Source organism: Chrysoperla carnea, chromosome 1 (assembly GCF_905475395.1).
Source record: "Chrysoperla carnea chromosome 1, inChrCarn1.1, whole genome shotgun sequence".
Taxonomy (NCBI): Eukaryota; Metazoa; Arthropoda; class Insecta; order Neuroptera; family Chrysopidae; genus Chrysoperla; species Chrysoperla carnea.
The window spans coordinates 101,367,254-101,387,570 of record NC_058337.1 but is presented as its reverse complement, the minus strand read 5'-3'; the positions used below and the strand labels follow the sequence as shown (position 1 = coordinate 101,387,570).

Genomic DNA, 20,317 nt, shown 5'->3' with positions numbered 1-20,317 from the left:
TTATTTTGAAGTAATTACTTTATTATGTAATCATTTGTAAGTACTTACTCTGCTTGCATTACTAGAATAGTTTTTACACTGCCGATAAGTTTAATATATTTTGGCCGATTCGCAAACATTAAAAACAATTTTTTTAAGTATTGATTAGGTGTGATTTGAAACAATGCTTATGTATTGTACATTAGAAGAGTAAATAAGAAGATTGGACTGTAAATTCAAAAGATTTAGAAATACCTAGGAATGTTTTGATTAAAATTTCAATTTTGCTTTTGTAATTAGAAATTAAATTTGATCTTGAAAATCCTCGTTGATAATTCGAAATTTAATAATGAAAAGATTAGTGTTGTTTGTTTTAAATTTTTTTAATTTGTTTGAACGCTTAGCGATTTAAAAATATAGTAAAATTATAATGTGCACAAAATTTTCATGAAAAACAATTGATACATGTTCGTGAACACACATGTTTAGAATAAATAGATTTTGCACTCATAATATTTAACTTTCTTGTTGGAAACCAAAGAATTAAAAAAATTACCGAATTACAGCATATTATTGTGAATCTCAAATAGAGAATTTCTTTTTGTTTTCTGATATTTATGGTGCATTTATTTACTTTTTTTTCGTTTTTGTATGAATATTTTACAAAATGTGATTTATTTTCGTTACAGTAATTATTTTATTGTTAAAAAATATAATATTCTAATTAATTTATTAATCTTTGTTTTATTTTTAATAAACTTTTAAATCCCATATCCAATCCAACTTTTGCTCTTCGAAAATCATTTTAACAAACAGATTTAAGTGTTGAAATAATTAATCTGTTAATCTGTTCAGGAGCTATGGTGCCACAGACAGACTGACACACAGACACACACACATGGCGGTCAAACTTATAACACCTTTCGCTTGGACCACAGGAAAAGGGTTACGACACTGCGAGTTAAAGGAAGGGAGTAAAAAGAGAAAATCTCATGACATCAAAGCGATTGTAAATTCCAGAAATAACTGAGTCAATGTTGACGAAGAAAGCTTCCTTTCGTTATTATAGTAAAAAAGTACTTGTTTATTATAGTAGAAATACAAAAAAATTTTGCCATCGATTTACGGGTCTTTTGTACAACCCGGACCCGGTGGGCTTAACACACCCTTCCTTAACTCTCGTCGGGCCTATTTAGCCCCAAAGCTCACGCTTATTTTTACATTCTTACCTCTATATAATACTTAGCCCATAACGGTTGAACTTAAGATGTTAGTATTCCTTGATGAGTAGATAAAAATTATTTTAAAGGTTAAAGGTGCGATTAGGTTATTCGATTTTAACGCTAAAGGTGTAACCTCATGCTGACGCTTGACGCTAGCTTTGAGCGTCAAATCACATCACGTGATCAATTTAGGCTGTGCTGCTACCTAGAAACAAATCTCGTAACGTCAATCGTAAAAAGCTAAACACAAATTAGCTTTTTGTTTTAAAGATCAACCGTTAATTCAGAATGTATAGAATCGAACTCGATAGTAATCGATATTGAAAAAATTAAAAACAGTTTATGTTTATTTTAAAAGTAAATCTAACATTTTTAAATTTTAACATTTAACATTTTAACAAAGCACTAATAATTATTTTGTGCCTGATTCTTTTCTTTATTTCAGCTTCACGAATTATTTTTTGGCACCGATAAATCCACAATTGATAATCATATTCGCCTGCCATCGAAATTTCAATTAGTCAGTTCTGTTTGATATAATATTTTAATAATTTTTTATAATGTTTAATATTTATTGGAGTTATAAGTTTTTTATATGGAGTGTAGAGTAAAAGGAGAATCATCTCTTATGACTGTTTGACCAAAAAAGTGTCTACAAAAAGCTGTTACATTATAGTTCCAAAACCAACTAAAAAGGCGCTGATGACCACTGATGACTGATGGTTCATGTTCATATATATATATATATATATATATATATATATATATATATATATATATATATATATATATATATATATATATATATATATATATTCGCGATCGCAAGATACGGTGGCGCCGCGCAGCGAGGATTAGTGAAACTATTATAGAGGATTTTGAGTTTTGACAGCTACACAAGTGCTGAATGTTTTTGTTGTTGAGATGGAAATTATCAAAAATGAAAAACGTTGTGGTGTTCCCCAGTGTGGGAAAACAAGATCTACAGGCGTCAGTTGTCGCACAATGTCGCAAAAACATGCTTGCACTTGCTTCCCGCGCCCGCTTTGCAAGAACAATAGCATTCGATTTTTTTGTTGTCATTGGCTACAAACACTTTGATTTAGATCTCATGAGGTTTCTCGGTGATGTTCGACGTTTGCAAACATGAAGATTTGATTAATAAACAATTATTTTGCTTCGATTGGATACCATAGAAAAACAAGTTTTTGGAACGAGAAAGCGCCTCTCCTTCCATCAACGGCCTTACTGATCCACCAAGTAGATAAAATATATCACCAATATTAATATCCAGGGCTTTCTCCATGTTAAAAAAAACAAATAAACAAAAAAAATGCAAAAATTTATTTTGACAACTTGAACGAAAATCCTCTATATCGGCCATATTGCATTCACACCAGAGCCATCTCTAGGTAATTTCGTTCGCCAATATATATATATTCAAATGCCGTCATCAGCTTACGGCAGCGCCACCACAACCACCACAATTTCACATGACTTTATGGACACTTCTAATATACAGAGAGAGTGCTTCTTTTACTCTACACTCCATAGTTTTTTATTTACAAGTGTCGCATGCTTTTTTAGGGTAGAGGTAAGTATATATCGAGATATCGACTTGCGATTTATTCTCTGTTAATTTTTTTATATTGACGCTGATGTTTGACGCTACACATAATTCTACTTATCTCAGCAAGGTGGAGTCATAATTTGACGCTCGACGCTAGCGTCAAGCGTCATCATGAGGTTACAACTTAAGATACTTAAACAACTCAGCTGATTTCTCCGTTGAATGGAAAGGCAAAAGATACCTACTTTATTATAGGTACATTTTAATGTGTTGTACTCTTTTATGTGCGTATGGTTTACAAGATTGTAAACAAACATTTCCGTTAAATATTTTGTACCTATGGGCGTATCAAACTATAGTTCTTTTTTCTATCGCTAGATAGAGTCTTTCTTAGTATTAAAATCTAATAACATTTTATAGATGAAGGTGATTTTTATTAGAATCTAGTAAAATAAATAAATACTAAATTATAATTTTTATTCAAATAATTAAACAAAAAGTTTTTTGTGCCTATAATGTTTTTTCTTTATTAATCAGTTCATCATATTAATAATTTGTGCGTTTCATGAATATTTCAATTATTACAAATATTGTCTTTTACATTTTTCTTTTTTGTAAAGATATTCAAAAAACTTCTAAATACTTGAATTAAATCAAAATAATGATTTGAAATAAATTTGTTTACTATAAATTAAAAAGCATAATACATAATAAAGCTTACGATGACTTATTATGAGAACTTAGCTTATAATATTGTATAAATTAAAAAATGTCCATGTATGAGTTTATGATTATTTATAGTAAAATTTAAAATTTTGAATTATTTAGGCCTCTATTTATAAATGTTTTTTCAATTCCTCATAAATTTTCATTTCATAATTTTTTTTAAAGATTTTAATTAATAAGATATGTTTAACAAATTAATGGAATTTTCTTCAGAACGTTTTAAATATGTTGAAATGATCTTTTAAGGTATTGCTCCTACAATAATAATAATAAAAAAACACATAAAAATTGTGTAATAATCGAAAACTTTCTTGAACTACAATTGTAGAAAATACCCAATTTTATTTTGACATTTCTATACCATTTACATGTAAACAATTGAAAATTAGTCATATTTTAAATAAAACGAATTTTTTTTTGCAAATTTTATAAGATGATAGCGCTGCGATCGATTCAGTTGTATCCTCGACCACTTACTACGCACCTAACCAATCGTCTGTGTCAAAAAAATGTAATGCTTAATTTTATTGTCATTTCTAACATAATTTAAAACGTTTGCAAGAAAATTCTTCTACTACAATAAAACCATATCACAGAGAATTTAAAAAAATAATAGATTATCTATACATTTCCTCTAGAAATGAAAATAATTTGCCAAAATAGGAATTTTGGAAGACTAAAACTTAATTTTGAATTATAATCCTAAACATGATATTTTTTTATTTCATGGACAAATCATCAAAACTTACTTAAAATGTTGAGAAATCAAACTTAAGTATTTTTTTTTTTAGCTTTCAATTATTTTACAATAATTATCAGTCATAGTTTTGAATTTAATTAATTAATTAGTATTATTCATAAGTATTAATTAATTTTATAATAAGTACATTCATTTTATAAGATTAAGAATTTGTTAAATTACTTTACTGAAACTTGTCTTTGGTTTTTATATAACTACTACAAAAATTTATTTACTTAAAATTAAATAACAAATTAATATAATTTCTCTACATTACATAATATCTAAGTTTGATTAGATAGGTCCCGCATGGTTCAACTTTGTGATTAGTACCCTTTTATTAACAATAAGCCAATTGTTGTGAAAAGTATTTCAAGCCAAAAAGTAGAATGGTTAAAATCACTACTTTTCTAATTATAATTAATATTTCTCAATACTTCATAAATAAAGCAAGTGAATTGCATTTTCTAATCCATTTATATTTATCCATAATTTCGGAATAATTAAGGAAAGCTTCAATTTTCCTAAAACCTTTTGATAGTATTTTTACATAACTTTATTATTTTCCGAAAAGCTCTAAACCTTTAAGGGTGAAAAATGTAATCGATAGAGAAACTCATTTGAAGCAAAAAATGACCCGAAGGTACATTATTTTTAAACATGCCTAGTTTTAGAGATATAAGCAATTGAAGTTAATTTTTTTAGTCTCTAAAATAGATTATGATGAATCAAGGCTATGAAAATGAGAAGTTGTTTGTAGCACAAGATGATCTGCGAAAAAGTTATGCTGTATAAACAATAGACCTTTTCATCGATTTGCTTTTGTTTCGGACAGTTGTCAAAAAACTATTCAACCTAAGAAAGTTAAATATATTTTATCTTTTTCAAGCAGCGCTTTTTGATAAGGAAAGAAGATATAAGATATGTCTTTACTTGATTCAAACAGTCCGAAACAAAAAATAATCATTTTGTAAAGGGATTGAGAAAGATGACTTTGACACCACCTGGTGAGTCAAATGTGAAACAAAGTGATGGAAAGTGGTATACAAAACAATTACAAAGTTGTTAAATTAATAAATTTCTTAATTGATTTTGACCCTGTGATTCAGTATATTTGACGGGCAAGAATCCGAATTTAATTATTTTTTGCATTTTTTATTACTACCAATACTATTTATTGCACTGTTTACATCACTTTCTTTGACAATTTAACACTAGGGCGCTCTATTTTCAGCAGTAGTGCTGCCTCTACATTTCTGTCTCAATCCCTATCACATTTTATATAAATTTCAATTGTTTTTGTGATTACTTCAATATGCGCGTTAGACGATTTTTGATAGTGAAAAAATGGGTTTTAACTTGAATAACAATTGGCTACGATATTTGATTAAAATTACCTTATTATATTTATAATTATTTATAATTAATTAAAAAAATTGATCTAGTATAATTGTGAATTAAATCTAATCAATATAATAAGTAACTTGGTAAATAAATTTCAGTTAAGTAAGTTAACATGATTTAGGTAGTAGCTATACCACCTACGTTAGGTATACATGGTATATAATATAATTATTAAATGGTAACATTAATCAACAATAATTAATTATCAATTTAAATATATTCACAAGTATAGTTTTTAAAAATGCTTCTTTTAAAATATTTTATGATTTATAAATTCACAGAGCAGTTCGTTCATCATAAACAATCACAGCTTCATTGTCCACTAATGAATCAGTATCTTTATTTGTGTGTAAAAATTGACTACGACTTTTACTTAATGCAATTATCGCTGCTTCATCATTACGCATACGATTTTTACGTTTTTTACTGAAGTTTACCTGAAAAATATAAAGGATTATGTTAATACTGATTGATCAGGTGTCTCATTTTAAACAACCCATGAAGGATTTTTTGAAAAAATAATCCAAGTAAAATTTGTTTTACCCTGACTGGACATTTCATAGAGGCCTTTTACTTGACCTTGGCATTTTACCTTGAAACGTCATCACGAGCTTACCTTAGCGTATAATTCAGCTAAATCGTCTTCAGTAGATAACGGCCGAGGTTTAGATCGGACCCATGCAGGAAGTGATCTTGTTTTTAATGTTGTACCTTCTGCTGATGAAGGTTCGTCTTCTTTAGTTCCTACTTCATCCAAAACTGAAAAATTCAAAATCATAATATTATAAAACTTACATTTGGATAGGGAAGGAATGTTTTATTCAGTACATATTATACAAATGAAAGATATTGGAAAAACTCAAAGTGACAACTGCAGGGAAATGAATGATTCCTACTTTATGATTAAACTTTTTGAAAATAATTACTCTTCAGTATACCATGACTTCTAATATCGGAAAAAGGAGTTTTTCCATATTATGAGCCATACTGAGTTGATGATTTGAATTCAGCACCTCAAAAACCTTTGAATAAGTAAACTCACGTTTTTCGGAAAAATTTTGTTTTTTAATGAATTAGGCAAATATCTTTTGGGTAAATTTAAGTGTTATGATAAATACTTACTGCTACTTGAAGCATATTGGTTTTGTGATATTTGATGTGCAGAGAATTCACATATTTGTGGCATCATTGCAATTTGTTTATGTACAACATCTTGATCCGGATGTATGATTTCACAAGAGCCCACCGGTTGACTGTGTGGTCTTGGACGTCGTTCAATTGTTGTATGACTTTGATTATTTGAATTGTTTGTATTGTATGGTGAGGTGTTTGGAGGATATGTAGGTAATGATTGTGGACCACTTCCACTATTTGGACATGGCACATGAGGATGGCTACTTGAACGTGGAACTTGATTACCAGGATGATGTAAACGTGTTGTTGATGAGCAAATTATATCAGGTGTATGTTGCACTGAAAATTTCAAAACAAATTAGTTCTTAATCGGTAATTGAGATTTTTTTGACATATTTTTAATAACTATTTTATGCCTATCCATTCATTATTAGTAAGTGCAAGTAGTTCTTACAAAGGAACCCGCAATATTAGATAGGAAAATGGCTTTCTGTGAAACTATTTCTAACCCACTCTTAAATATTCTTTGGATCATTCTGATCAAAAACTCTCACAACAACAAAAATTTTTAGCAAGTAGTTTTCGAGCTACGAGTGACCAAAGCCACGAATATTATTATATTTTTAATATATGACTAGGAAAATGACTTTCTGTGAAACTTTTTCAAACCGACCACAAATTGTTCTTGAGCTCGTTTTGCTCAAAAATTATCGTGGCTACAAAACTTTTTAACGAGTAGTTTTCGATCCATCAGATAAACAAATAAACATATGCTTACCTCCAACAGCAATTGCTAAACGTCCATCAGATCCAGAAACTGATCCTCGTTTTAATATCCCTTGTATTTGTGGTGTCCATATATTGTACGAACCCGATGGCACCATATCAGATCTATGACACCAATTTTGTTGTGAGGATGCCGTTGACATCCCCGAATTCGAAGTATTTAATCGTTGACCTTGCGGCCAAGGAACATGCATTGTATTTGTATTAACAGCGCCCTGTTGAGTTGAAGGACCTGCTTGAGTTGATTGATTATTGACTAAACGACTATTGTATGTCCACGACCCATTTTTTGGATCTACATACACGGCTGAATGACTTGGATATATTGGATGTGATAAGCCAGCCGATCTAGATATCTGAGGCGCTGGCTGCTCCTCTCCTTTCCGCGCACCTAAAACACACAAAAATTATAGTTAACATAGTTGATAAATTTTTTGAATGAATCACTGACCAGTACTTCATAATGACTGACCAGGCCAGCAGAAAATCAGAAAGGTATTGGTTTAGGTTTCAAAGGTCCTACACATGACGGATTGACAGAAACTAAAACTTGAACATTTTAGTTATATTTGAGAGATTCATAAATGCCTTAAAGATACTTCTCTATATCATCTTATTAAATTAGTGATGGCTTTTTTTCTATTCAAGATCTGTGTAACCTAAGGGAATTTTCTTTTCTGAAGTATAAAGTACCTAAAACTTTAAATATTATACAATCAAGCGTTAAATTGATTTAGTACGGCCAAATAATTTATATAACTTCATAATAAATGACTGTCAATAAACAATTAAATGAAACGGTCCATGTAAAAGTTGACTTAAAAAATTAATAATTAGGCAACTTGTATTACATATATGCTGTACATGTATAAGAATATATAATATTAATCTTATACATGTATAACATATTCGTAATACAAGTTGCCTAATGATTAATTTTTAAAGTCAACTTAACGTGGATCGTTTCAAACAAAATTTGTTATTTTTTAAACTCTGGGGTAATTCCGTTTTTTAATAGAAACAATCGATATAAATTTCAGAACAAAAATTCTTAAAACGATATTTACATACTTTTTACTTTCTGCTATTATGGTAGATTAATTAAACCCGTTTAATTAAAAAAATACCATTTACGATACTTTAAACAAATTATTGTACATCAAAATGAATGATTTAATTTTTCATTTAAAAACAAAAAGTTAATTGGCTATCTCGTATTTAATCAAATAACCGGAAATTAAAAATAAATTAGTTTCATTTAACTCTCTTATTACATTTTCTATTTGGTGCTTTTATAATTAACAACCTTAAATTGATTACATGCTACAAGTATATAAATATAAGCTTATTCACTTTATTCGACACGAAAGATTACAGCTAAACTCTTTTATTTTAAGAAAATTTTGGATGTCCGGAAAATGGGTGCATGTAAGTTGGTTTTTAAAAAAGGGAACCACTTGTGTATTTGATTTCAGGTTCTAAAGTCAAAATAGACGAGAGTTTCAGTAAGGGCTACCTCACTTAAAACTCAAGGTTTTCGAAATATTCTGCATTTTCTCAAGCCAAATTTAACTTGGAGTCTACTAATCGATTAAATTCTTTGTTGCAATTGTGAATAATTGATTTACGTATACAGGTTGTCCAAAAATTATGACCATAAAGAATTACAAGTTTTAAACAGTAATAACTTGTTCAACTTAAATAGAACATCTTCTATTTTATGTCAACAGCAGATGTAAATTGTAATTCTTTATCAAAGAACCATCAACTTTCCTATAGCTGACTGTTTACGTTTGCATAGAAACCGCACATTTTCAGAATGCGATTTTAACAAATTTTAACAAATTTAATGTGCATTAAGTCTCCTTTGGCTGATTCAATCGATTAGTAGACGTTGAGATAAACCTTAATTCAAATCACTTTTATTTTGACCGAAGAACATGAAAATAAAGTAATATAATTAATATAAGTGTTCGTTTCATTTAAAAAAAATACAACTTTTGATACATCGTGTTTTTCGGACATCCTGTATATTATGAAAATAATTTTAAAATGTACATCCAAAAAGCCTCCATCTTAATCTTTTGTGTCGAATAACGTGAATAACCCTGTAATATACCTTACTGTTGAAAATATCCGACCTATTTGAAATATTTGTAAAACAAATCGTTGATTTAAATTGAATTCTTATTTTAGTAATGAAAATCTATCTGCTATAGGTACTTATGTAGTGCGGCAGCTAACCGCGAAAATTGTCTAGTAGTGCTTTTTGTCAGTCATTATTAAAAAGTGGTGCGGTTACTACATCCTACTGTAAGGGGCTGTCGCTTTTCGCTGTAATACAGATTTTCCATTTTGCTTGTTAATTTTCAATTTCCATCTAGATCTTTATCTCATCAAGCCTGAGGAATTGAAAGTTTGGACCTCGAAACAAATGAAGACAAACAGAACAAATTTTTATGTTTATACTAATGATTAAGTCAAAAAAAACGATTATCGGTCAGAAAATTGAAGAGAATAATGAAAGATAAAAAAATAAGGAAAATTTTAAGCTTCGGATTGAGGACAGCCTTGGTTTAAAATTTTCCTTATTTGTTTAGCTTTAATTTACTGGATGTTGCATCTTGATATAACTTTTGAGCCGAAATATTCCATTTGTTTATTAGCACTTGCGGTTTCCAGTAAAACATATCTATAGACGACAATATTGTGGAGATAAAAATACAATAACAGAAAAAGCCAAATAAAAAAACCGAAAATTGTTTTGGGAAATTGTTAAAATATATTTGAAACATCTATTGTGCTTTTATCATGTTTAACGGATTTTAACGGATAGAATCCAAATTTGTTCATTGACGATATAACAAACACATAATCAACCTCTGGTGTATGTTTAATTACTAAAAGTAATCATTTTTAATTTAAATACAAATTGCTTCGAATAATATAATACTAAAGTGTCTTTTAATCAACATATTATATAATATTAGTCCCACCAACTTCCAGATAACTTTCAACTTTATATAATAATACTGTTAACTACTGTTTATATAATTTTATAATAAAATTTAATGACATTGAAATAATTTGTATTTAAAACAAAACATTCAGTATATATGTATACCAAAATAATGGAAATTAAAACATTCCAACAACTTTGTTTACAAACTTAGATTTTCACTAATAACAATTTATTAAAGAAAACTTGAAACAACAAACCAAAACGAATTTAGTCTTTGAAGATCAGATCAATAATTTTCTGATTAAGTAAATCATTGTATTAATGCGATGAGTAATATATCTATTTGCAAGGGTAATTACGATCAGGTGGTCGAAATACCTACAAAAATTGGTATATGAAATTGGGGTACAAATCAAAATTAATTCTGAAAGACCTAAATAAATTTTTCTTGGACAAAACAATTTTTATTTTATTATTTTGTACAAAACAACTTTTTTTAGAAAACCTAGAATTTTTACGGCTTTGTAAACTTTACATCCCTGACTGAAAGACACACATATTAAAAAAAAACAGTGAAAATAAACAATTAACTGAGCTAATTGTTGAAATACTCAGTATAGTCAGTATTGAATAATAGTGTTTTTGAAAGTATTTTCTACAAATTTCACTAGTTGAATCTACCCACAAATTTTCAACTCTCTATCTTTTATACTTTTGGAGAAAATGGACTAAAATTTGTCTTAATTTGTGCCCTCGTGGAAAAATAATGATATTAACGAAAAAATGTTTTAAACAAAAATTGTTTGTTTTTTTATAAGAAATCTTTTTTGAACTTAAACTTTTGATCTATCTTTTACGGTTACTGAAATAGGTACTAATTAACCTAATTGATCCTGCTTATTTACAAACTCAAACTCATTTTTTACGTCCTGAGCAAGCTATAAAAATTTTATATTGTTATCTTTTTCCGTTTTTGAGTTACCGTGCTGACAGGCGGACGCCGGACAAACGAAAATGGACTAATAAGGTGATTTTATGAGCACTTATACCAAAATTTTGTTCATATCATCAATATTTCTAAGCGTTACAAACTTGGGACTAAAATAAATATTATATATATTTCATATATTCATGGTTTAAAGATTTGAGTTCAACTTGCAAAGTGAAAACATAAACTTTCTTTCATAAAGTTATAATAATATCATCTATAAGTTTATACCATATAAGTTACATGAAAGTAGAGGATATTGCCTATACGTGATATAAAGATAATAAAATATAAGACTTCATTATAAGGTGCACATAGTTTTAAACATACAAACCATTGTTGCATTGTTTGAGATTTATGTAATTTGATTTAAAGTTTATTATCTTTGTGGATTATACATTAAATAATTTTGTTAGCAATTTCTTTTTGATAAAAATGGTAGTTTTTTTTTTATGTCAGGAATAGGTATTCTAAACGTCTATATAAAAACATAAATAAACATGTTTATACTTACAATAATGTTTGTGACCACGCGGCATTATGCAACAGCGATAAACAATAATAGCGAGTAATATTAATGATATTAAAAATCCACCAACAAAAATTCCAACTAATAATGGAAGTCGTTCACTAGTGATACGCCACCATGCGGTGTTACCACTCCATCGGGAGCCTGGAAGTTGTTCCTGGTCTCCGTAGGTATCACCACTTCCTGGTGCCATTCTAGCCGTCAGCGTAACGGATGCGCTGTACACAGCCTCACCGCGTCCATTGTTGGCAGTAGTAGAATGGTCTCCATTAATTCCATTTGATGATTTTCGTGTTGAATGCGATGTTGATAATAATGTTCCATTATAATACCGTTTTGCTGAGCTACTGCTGAAGATTGTATCGAATATTGCCCCAGATTTATATACTCTGTTACTATTTGATATCGATGATGGTATGGTTCGTGCTTCAAGTGACCCATCATCAGCTGAAACAATAAAAATTTCTATTATTAATTTATTAGTTTGGTCAATGTTTTATGTATGTTTAAATAACATTTGTAATTGCATGACATTAATGTACTCAGCAGTGCTGGATTTACACTAGGGGCAATCGGGGCTAGCGCCCAGGGCGGCAAAATTTGGAAAGTGAGAAAACATTTTCTATACAATATATAATTAACTAATTCTTTTAAATAAACATTTGATCTTTCAAGAAATATAATTGCATTATGTATCAAATTAAAATTTTGTATATTATAATATATTAAATTTAAGTGAAAACTATTAAAATAAAATTAATTTATTTCCATAAAGGTTTGAAAAAATAAAATTTGATATTTTTTTTTCTGGAATTGATAAATATAGTTTTTTTTGAAGAATTAAAAAAAAATTTTTTTCTTATGTTTATTGGGAACTCTGGACATAAAGCTGAAGATTTGCTAGTTGCTGTATTATCTGTTCTTGAGTTTTTTGATCTTGATCTCTCAGATTGTCAAAGTCAGTCATATGATAACGCGAATAATGTATTAGGGATTTATTCGGGCTTACAGGCAAGAATTCATGAAATTATATCTTGCAGAACATGCTCCTTGTGCTGCTCATTCTATGAATTTAGTTGGAGTTCACGCAGTAGAATGCGCCTCAGAAGCTGCTTCATTCTTTCATACAGTACAAACTTTATACAACTTTTTTACTGCATCGACGCATCGCTGGGAAGTCTTACAGTTTCATACTGAAAAAAGAATTGCGTTAAAATCTTTATCTGCAACCAGATAATCAGCTCGTTATGAAGCGGTTCTTTTTTCTGCAATTAATTAGTTATTCTAATTCTTAAAAAATAAGATACCAAAACTATTAAAATAAAATTTCAGTCATAGGGCGGCATTTTCTTCAGTGCCCCAGGGCGGCAGAAATTTAAATCCGGCCCTGGTACTCAGAGTATATCGTTTAATCTTTTACAAACTTATATTTATAACTAAAAAAAAAAATATTAAAACTTTTACAACTTATATATAACCGCCAACCTTTATGTATGACCGTGTCATTATTTCTAAAGAAATGCTTAATGAGGTCGTAGACGTACCGTCAAATAATTTTCATGTCTATTGGGATTCGCAATTAATTCTTCCTGAATGACGTTTTCTACGCAATAAAGAGCAAAAACAGCTAAACGCGCAGATTTAATGACTTCAGTGCTTTGGTCAAGACATAGCGATGTAAAATGAACAGAATTAATGTCAATTTGTTGATCTATTAGATTTCGGGTCAGTTTTAAGATTCTTTAATTGTGTTTCTAGATAAAGGAGTATTTATTATAGAAATCATGAAAAAGTGAGAGCTCGCATGCTAACCGGCCTTCCTTCGAAAACAGTCTCTCTTGAAACGGTTTATTATGCCGCGCAATCACATTTGAAGTTGAGTAACTTGCCGCGACTGCCCACTTGCAATTCATTCCTTTTGTTTTGATTTGGTTTGTTGATATTTTATTTCACGATATTTTTTAAAACAATCAAAAAGATGAAGAGAATACTACTTGGTGACGCCTTAATTTCATTTATATGTCGCAGCCAACTAGCTTAATTAGTCCTTTAATTAACAGCCTAGTTATTTTACTAAGCGGCTTCGTTCAAGTAGTACCCTTGAGAATAAACAGCCATTCAATCAAACAGCTAGGCAATTGACTTGGATAGATAACGTTTAAGTACGTGTCTAGTCTAGTCATTAAAATATAGTTCCAGTTTCTGCCCCATGGCGCTGATACTCACACACTTTCAATATTGTTGGTGTTTCTTACAGTTTGATGCGTTTATTATCCTTTGTTACTTATTTCAAGTGTGAAAAGTGCTTATAAAAAGAACATATTAATGTTTTTTTTGTTTTTGCTCTCCAATGAAGCCTTCCTATGCTCTCTCGTTCAGAGCTAATGCATGAATAAATTAAAAAGTTACAATTATAAAAATATTTGAAAGTTTTGTTATAATGAACCTATCCTTCAACAGTATTCAAATGAATATTTTAACAACATGATAAATACTTTTTTAAGTTTAAAATATCATCATAGCGACTAGCGTGCGAATACTGTCCATGTATAAAAGTAATGAATAATATCGACTAGTAATAAAACTATAAAAAATAAATTGTCGTAGACAAGTTAATGATACGCGTCATTTTATTCGACTGAATATAAAATTCATTATGACTATATACAGACTGATTCGTTTAATTTTTTGATAGACTTCGATAAATTAAGTATCTAATTCTATTAACCTAACAATAGTTATAAGAAATATAATCTGAAACATGCTTTGTTTTCGACAATTGTTGTTGGATAAAGGTCGCAAGAAAATCATCAATTATTCATTAAAATGTGAATTATTAGTTCACCTGATTCCATATTACGGATTGCTTGATTGTTGGTTGCCGGAAGTAACCATTTATAGTTTAAAAAAGGACTTTAAAGCATAGAGATAATACCATAGAGCTGTATAGACATAGGAATCGCAATAAGTGAATACTAGACCGCAATGGGAGAGGTAGAAATAGACAGAAATTGTAGGCGTAAAAGAGAGACGTAGAAGAAAGGTGAAGACAGAGCTATACGCGCCTACTTTATCTGCCCCTTTCTACTGCGAGCAACCGTTTGGTATAATCTCTATGCTTTAAAAGCAGTTTTTTCAAAATTCTTCATTTCAATTACGTTTCAATCTTTTTCGATATTTTCAACCCAATAATTTCGGGAAAGTTGCGCATAAAGTGATTATGCAAAATCGTAGTTATAACTGAATGGAATTGAAATCTTAATTAATGCAGTTGTAGCTCTAACTAGTTGCCTTGTAAAATTGCATGCAATCGTTTCTCGGGTGTTAGATTGCATATCGTGGAAGTCATGTCTACGCACTCGCAGTCGATCGGTTTGATAGAATACTAAATCTGAAATTCTGTAAAGGGCAACAAAAGCATACTAGAAAAAAAAAGTGATTTCTGCTTGAAAAATCAGTTCAGTAGTTAATTGTTTTTTTTTTAGCTAGTTTCTCATAAAGTGCGCAATTATTTAAGTGCGTTTGGCCAGTATACTGCCCAGTTTCGCATAAAATGTGTAGGTTTCTTATGTCATTACAGCTAATAATCACCCTTTTCATATGCTGTTAAACAGACATGTAAAATATACATCATTGATAATTCAACAACATGCTCATAAAATTGGATAAAAGAGGGAAAAGTTTTTATGAAGTAGTGTAGCAAGGGTAAAACAAGAACATGATCACCATAACATAAATACGTGCTTTGTCGTATGCGTTTCGTTGAATATAAATATAACTTAACCACAATCGATTTTATTCTTTGTATAATATTTATTATTATTACATTCAATTATTTAAAAAAACTTTATTATCGGTACATATAAATTATTTTTTTGTACTATAGGCACGGAAAATTTCCTTTGTTATTACACTACTAAAGTATTTCTAGAGGATAAGTAGCCGAGCGGGTTAAGGGGCTGGTTTTAATCGTTTGTCTACTGAGACTTAGGTTGCGGGCTCGAACCCAGGCAGCGGCAGTGTGAACAATTATAATTAATGTGACGGTAAAATTTATCACACAGTCGTCGCTTGGATAAGAACGAAGTTACCGACTCTATCCACGTCATAAATTTAATTGTATACGGATGTAGTTTAATAAATAAATTTAAAAAAATAATGATGTGGATGATCTCTGTTATAGACGTTTATGTCAGAGAAACGAAGGTTAAACTCCATTATTATTACTATTATTATTATTATTATACTAAAGTATTTCTGCCATGTATAATACATGATGTATTAAGCAAAAAAAACAAAAAAAAAACAGATTTGGTAGATTTGAAACAAATGAACATTGCATGTCAAAAATTATATTTGAAATTATCAATCACTTTAAAGTATCCATGTCTTGAAAAAATATGTCTTGGTCTTGCAGAATCGAGTTTTGGTCTGGCAGAGATGAGTCTTGGTTTTGGGCTTGCAAAAATAGTCTTAATCTTGTTCTTGGTCAATCGAGTCTTGTATCTTTTATCTTCCACCAGCCATGTTTTGAACTTTGAAGTTTCGATTAAGACTTATCTACATATATAATATCTATATAAAAATGATGAGAACAGATAATCAAATTCTTTCACCCAATCTGTGTTATACCGAGGTATAAAGCATCTCAGGTATAATAAAAAAGCACATTGAAAAATTCTCTAGGCGATTAATTTATTATTTTCAACAATAAGTTTGATAAAAGTCTTGTTATGAGTCAATTGGTCTTGCGCAAATAAATCTTGGCTGTGCAAAGTTAGGTCTTGGAGTTGCTTCTTGGTCTTGGTCTTAATTCATGGTTGCTGGGTATTGGTACATACACCTTTCCTTTTTAAAAAGTGATTACCTTTCGTTTCGGGCTGTATGTCAAAAAACTAATGTGGTAAAATGAATAACAAAATTATTAAATCTTTGTCCAACTGTCTACCCGAAACAATAATGAATCGTAATTGAAATGAAAATGTTTAAGTTGTATATTATTAAAAACAAAAGAATATCATATGTCAAAATACATTTTCAATTTAACTCTTAAGTAAGGGATAGGGGTGCATTATGATGGCAATATATAAGAATGATTAAATCAAAGGATAGCTTAAAAAAGTATAATAATGTACCGTTCAGAAAATTACCAATTTTATCTATGAGTTGAACTTAAGAATGTTAGAATAGAATAGAAATATTTATGTATTCTGAGTATAGTCCTTAAAGTGAGTTGATTCATTAATTTATAAATTACAAATATTGATTCAGGAGTGCCTATTCCAGAACCAATATTTGTAACTAAGTGTGTGACACTTTTTTGAGTAAGCTTCTTCGAAAAATGTAGCACGCAACAAAGTATTGTGTTACTTGTGTAATTTATTAGTGTGTCATATATTTTCCAGTTTCCCACGTTTTATTTTTAGATTGATTGTGTTATTTTTTGATAAAATGTCCGTATTTGGTAAATAGTGTGCAAAATTTAGATTAGAACGCCCTTCAAAAGAGTAGTTGTAGCTTCCCCACATAATTTTCTTGTGAAAAAAATCTTATCTGCCTATGATATTTCCACGTTTTCAATGATGAAATATTTTAATAGCTACTAGAATCTTATCTCATGCATTTGTTGTTGAAAAATTTTTAAAAAAAGTCACCTACTTTACTGTCTATTTTAAAATAATTTATGGATGCCTATTGTTAGATCAGTTGCGTTTAAAGATAGTTCAATCGTAAGCACACTTTTCTTAGGAATTCAATAAAATCAAAATTTAATATTGACTATGATGTAGCTTAGCGTGTTTTTTTTGTTTCAATCGAACAAACATAATAAATTGTTTTAAAACCCTGTGTATAATGAAATATTTTGAATTTAGATATAAAAAAAATGTATTGTGTCTCGCTATCTAGGTATTATCCCGAAGTAGGTACTGTACAAATTTTTCATTCTTCTAGTTCTTACACCTACTGAGAAAATTCATGTGAAAATATTGTTTTTCAAAGAAATATTGTTTTTCAATTGCGTCTTTTTGATTGGTTGTTATATTCCCATTTATGCTAAGAAGGAAGCTAAACTGCTTAATTTAATTTCCATAGATTTACTATGAAACTACGAGTTTTTAATCTGTACTGCTTAATTTCATATATAGAATAATTTATATTCGAAGATCTAGTTTCTTCAGAATTTTTCGTATGTCTGAGAATCGAAAAATAAATTCTATTAAGAAAACATATAGGTTTCAGGTTTTATTAAAAGCTGACTGATTCATAACTTGTAAGAAACTTAGATAGAAAATAAATGTCATGTTTTACCCAAAGTAGGGGATCACATTAAATTTTTTTTATCACTTCAGATGAGGAATTGCCTCTTCACGAATAGAAAAGTGAAGTTGGTTTCAAAAATCTTTTTTAGTATGCAAGATTTAAACGTTTTAAAATTCTTAATTAAAAAAAAGGAAGATATCCACTATTGACGTCATACGTGAGTATCGCCACAGAGATTACATATAAAACTTTGTTTTGCTAAAAGGAGATGGGAAACCTTTGGATGCAACCTTTGATTGCTTGTAACTTCTTCGTTTTTTGATCAATTTTAATTTCACTTTCAAATTTTGTCATGGTATCAAGTGTAGTTTTACATTTTTGTGGATAATATGGCCAATTCGACATCAGGATTATCCCCTATTGTTTTTTTTAGTATCACTGCGGAATTTGATCGCTTTGGGGAAAATGATCCCAGCAAAAGTTTTACTTTTTTAATGAAGATTATTTTTACTGTTTAAAGTTTCCTTTTATCTCCTATTGTTGCAAAAATGGAATGAAAAATATGCTTCTATATAAAAAAATGTAGATTTTGGTATTCAATTTCTACATAAACTATTAGGTTTTCGACCTAAATTTGTTTGAACTTTGGCTTTAAGGTTCAAAATTAATTAAAACATCCTTTATAAATACGAAATAATATAAAACATTTTTATCATCGGTTATCACGACTATACTACCTTACTTTAGTACAAGTAAATAAGAAAAAAAATTCAATTCATAATTGTAGGTAATATTTATTTACCTTTCTAATGTAAATCATTTAATTTTTATGATATTTACTTACGTGGAAACGTTATATTTATATCATGTGAAAATTTTAAACAAAATTTTTCGTCATGGCCTATATTGAGCGCCTCAAGCTTTTACACATAATCATGTATGAGTAACTCCTAAAAAAAATTATTATCTACTTTTTAGTACAATAAAAGTTTGTCCTTAAAAAGTATTTTTAATTTAAATTTTCATTTTATTGTCAACACTTTATCATACATATGGGCAAATATTCAATTTTTGCGTTAATTTTGTGACACTCTTTATAAGTTTTATTATTTAAGACTGAAGCGGTCACGTCTAAAATTTATTATTATTAAAAATATAATGTTTTTTACATAGCAACTTTTAACAATCAAGTAGTTAATTTTTTTATTCTATTTTTGGATAGTTTTAAATTTTTTTTGAAAATGACCATTAAAATAAGTGACTCAAAGAATGTGTTTAACAAACCGAAATTATTTCGTGAATTATTATCAACAATTACCGGTATTTATATATTTAATAGATATTTGTTAAAGAAAACCAATTTTTTTTTAATTGATAATTTTTTAAGGATGTACGAACGTCAGGGCAATTTTGAATAAAGGGCTTGATTTTTTTTAAATATGAAGTTGGGCTATGCCTAAATCAATTCTGAAAATTTTTAAAACATTGGTCTTATGGGAAAACGATAGATGGATGATATTTTTTCATAGATTTCTCCAAAACTGTTCAGTGGAAACTAAAAAAAAAACTATTTAAAATTTAAATTATTGAAAACAAAAAAAATCCGTTGTGCCCGACTAATTAAGGATGTATGACTACGGTAGTTTGTGTTATCAATATTTCCAAGCGATTGCAAACTTTTGACTAAAATTAGTATACCTTGATACATATTTTAAATATAAAAGGTAAAAAAAAGAGTTTTATCTTCTTTTACAGTTTCGCTGAGCGTAATGTCATGCGGTATCCATTACAACTGGCCATCACCAACATTACCAAAATTACTGAGTGAAGACTCCTACATACCAATTAACGATTCGGAAGGATCATGGTTAGCTGTGGCGTCATTGATATTCGCATTAGTGGCCGCACCATTAGCCGCAGATTTAGTGGATCGTTATGGACGGAAACTAACAACGATGTTAACCATACCATTATATTTAATTTCATGGCTTTGTATTGGCTTGGGTCGCGAATATT

At 29.2% G+C, this 20,317-nt stretch overlaps 1 protein-coding gene across 1 annotated transcript in view; it reads right to left on the bottom strand.

The window, feature by feature from the left end:
- Positions 1-5,916: 5,916 nt before the first annotated feature.
- The window catches only part of LOC123305319, a 38,551-nt gene continuing 24,150 nt past the window's right edge, over positions 5,917-20,317 (bottom strand). The window contains exons 2-6 of the mRNA XM_044887005.1: positions 12,026-12,487; positions 7,554-7,952; positions 6,764-7,114; positions 6,258-6,400; positions 5,917-6,078 (exon numbers count right to left, since the gene is read on the bottom strand). Of these exons, the coding sequence (XP_044742940.1) occupies positions 5,917-6,078; positions 6,258-6,400; positions 6,764-7,114; positions 7,554-7,952; positions 12,026-12,487 (1,517 nt within the window). The remainder of the gene's footprint in view (positions 6,079-6,257; positions 6,401-6,763; positions 7,115-7,553; positions 7,953-12,025; positions 12,488-20,317) is intronic.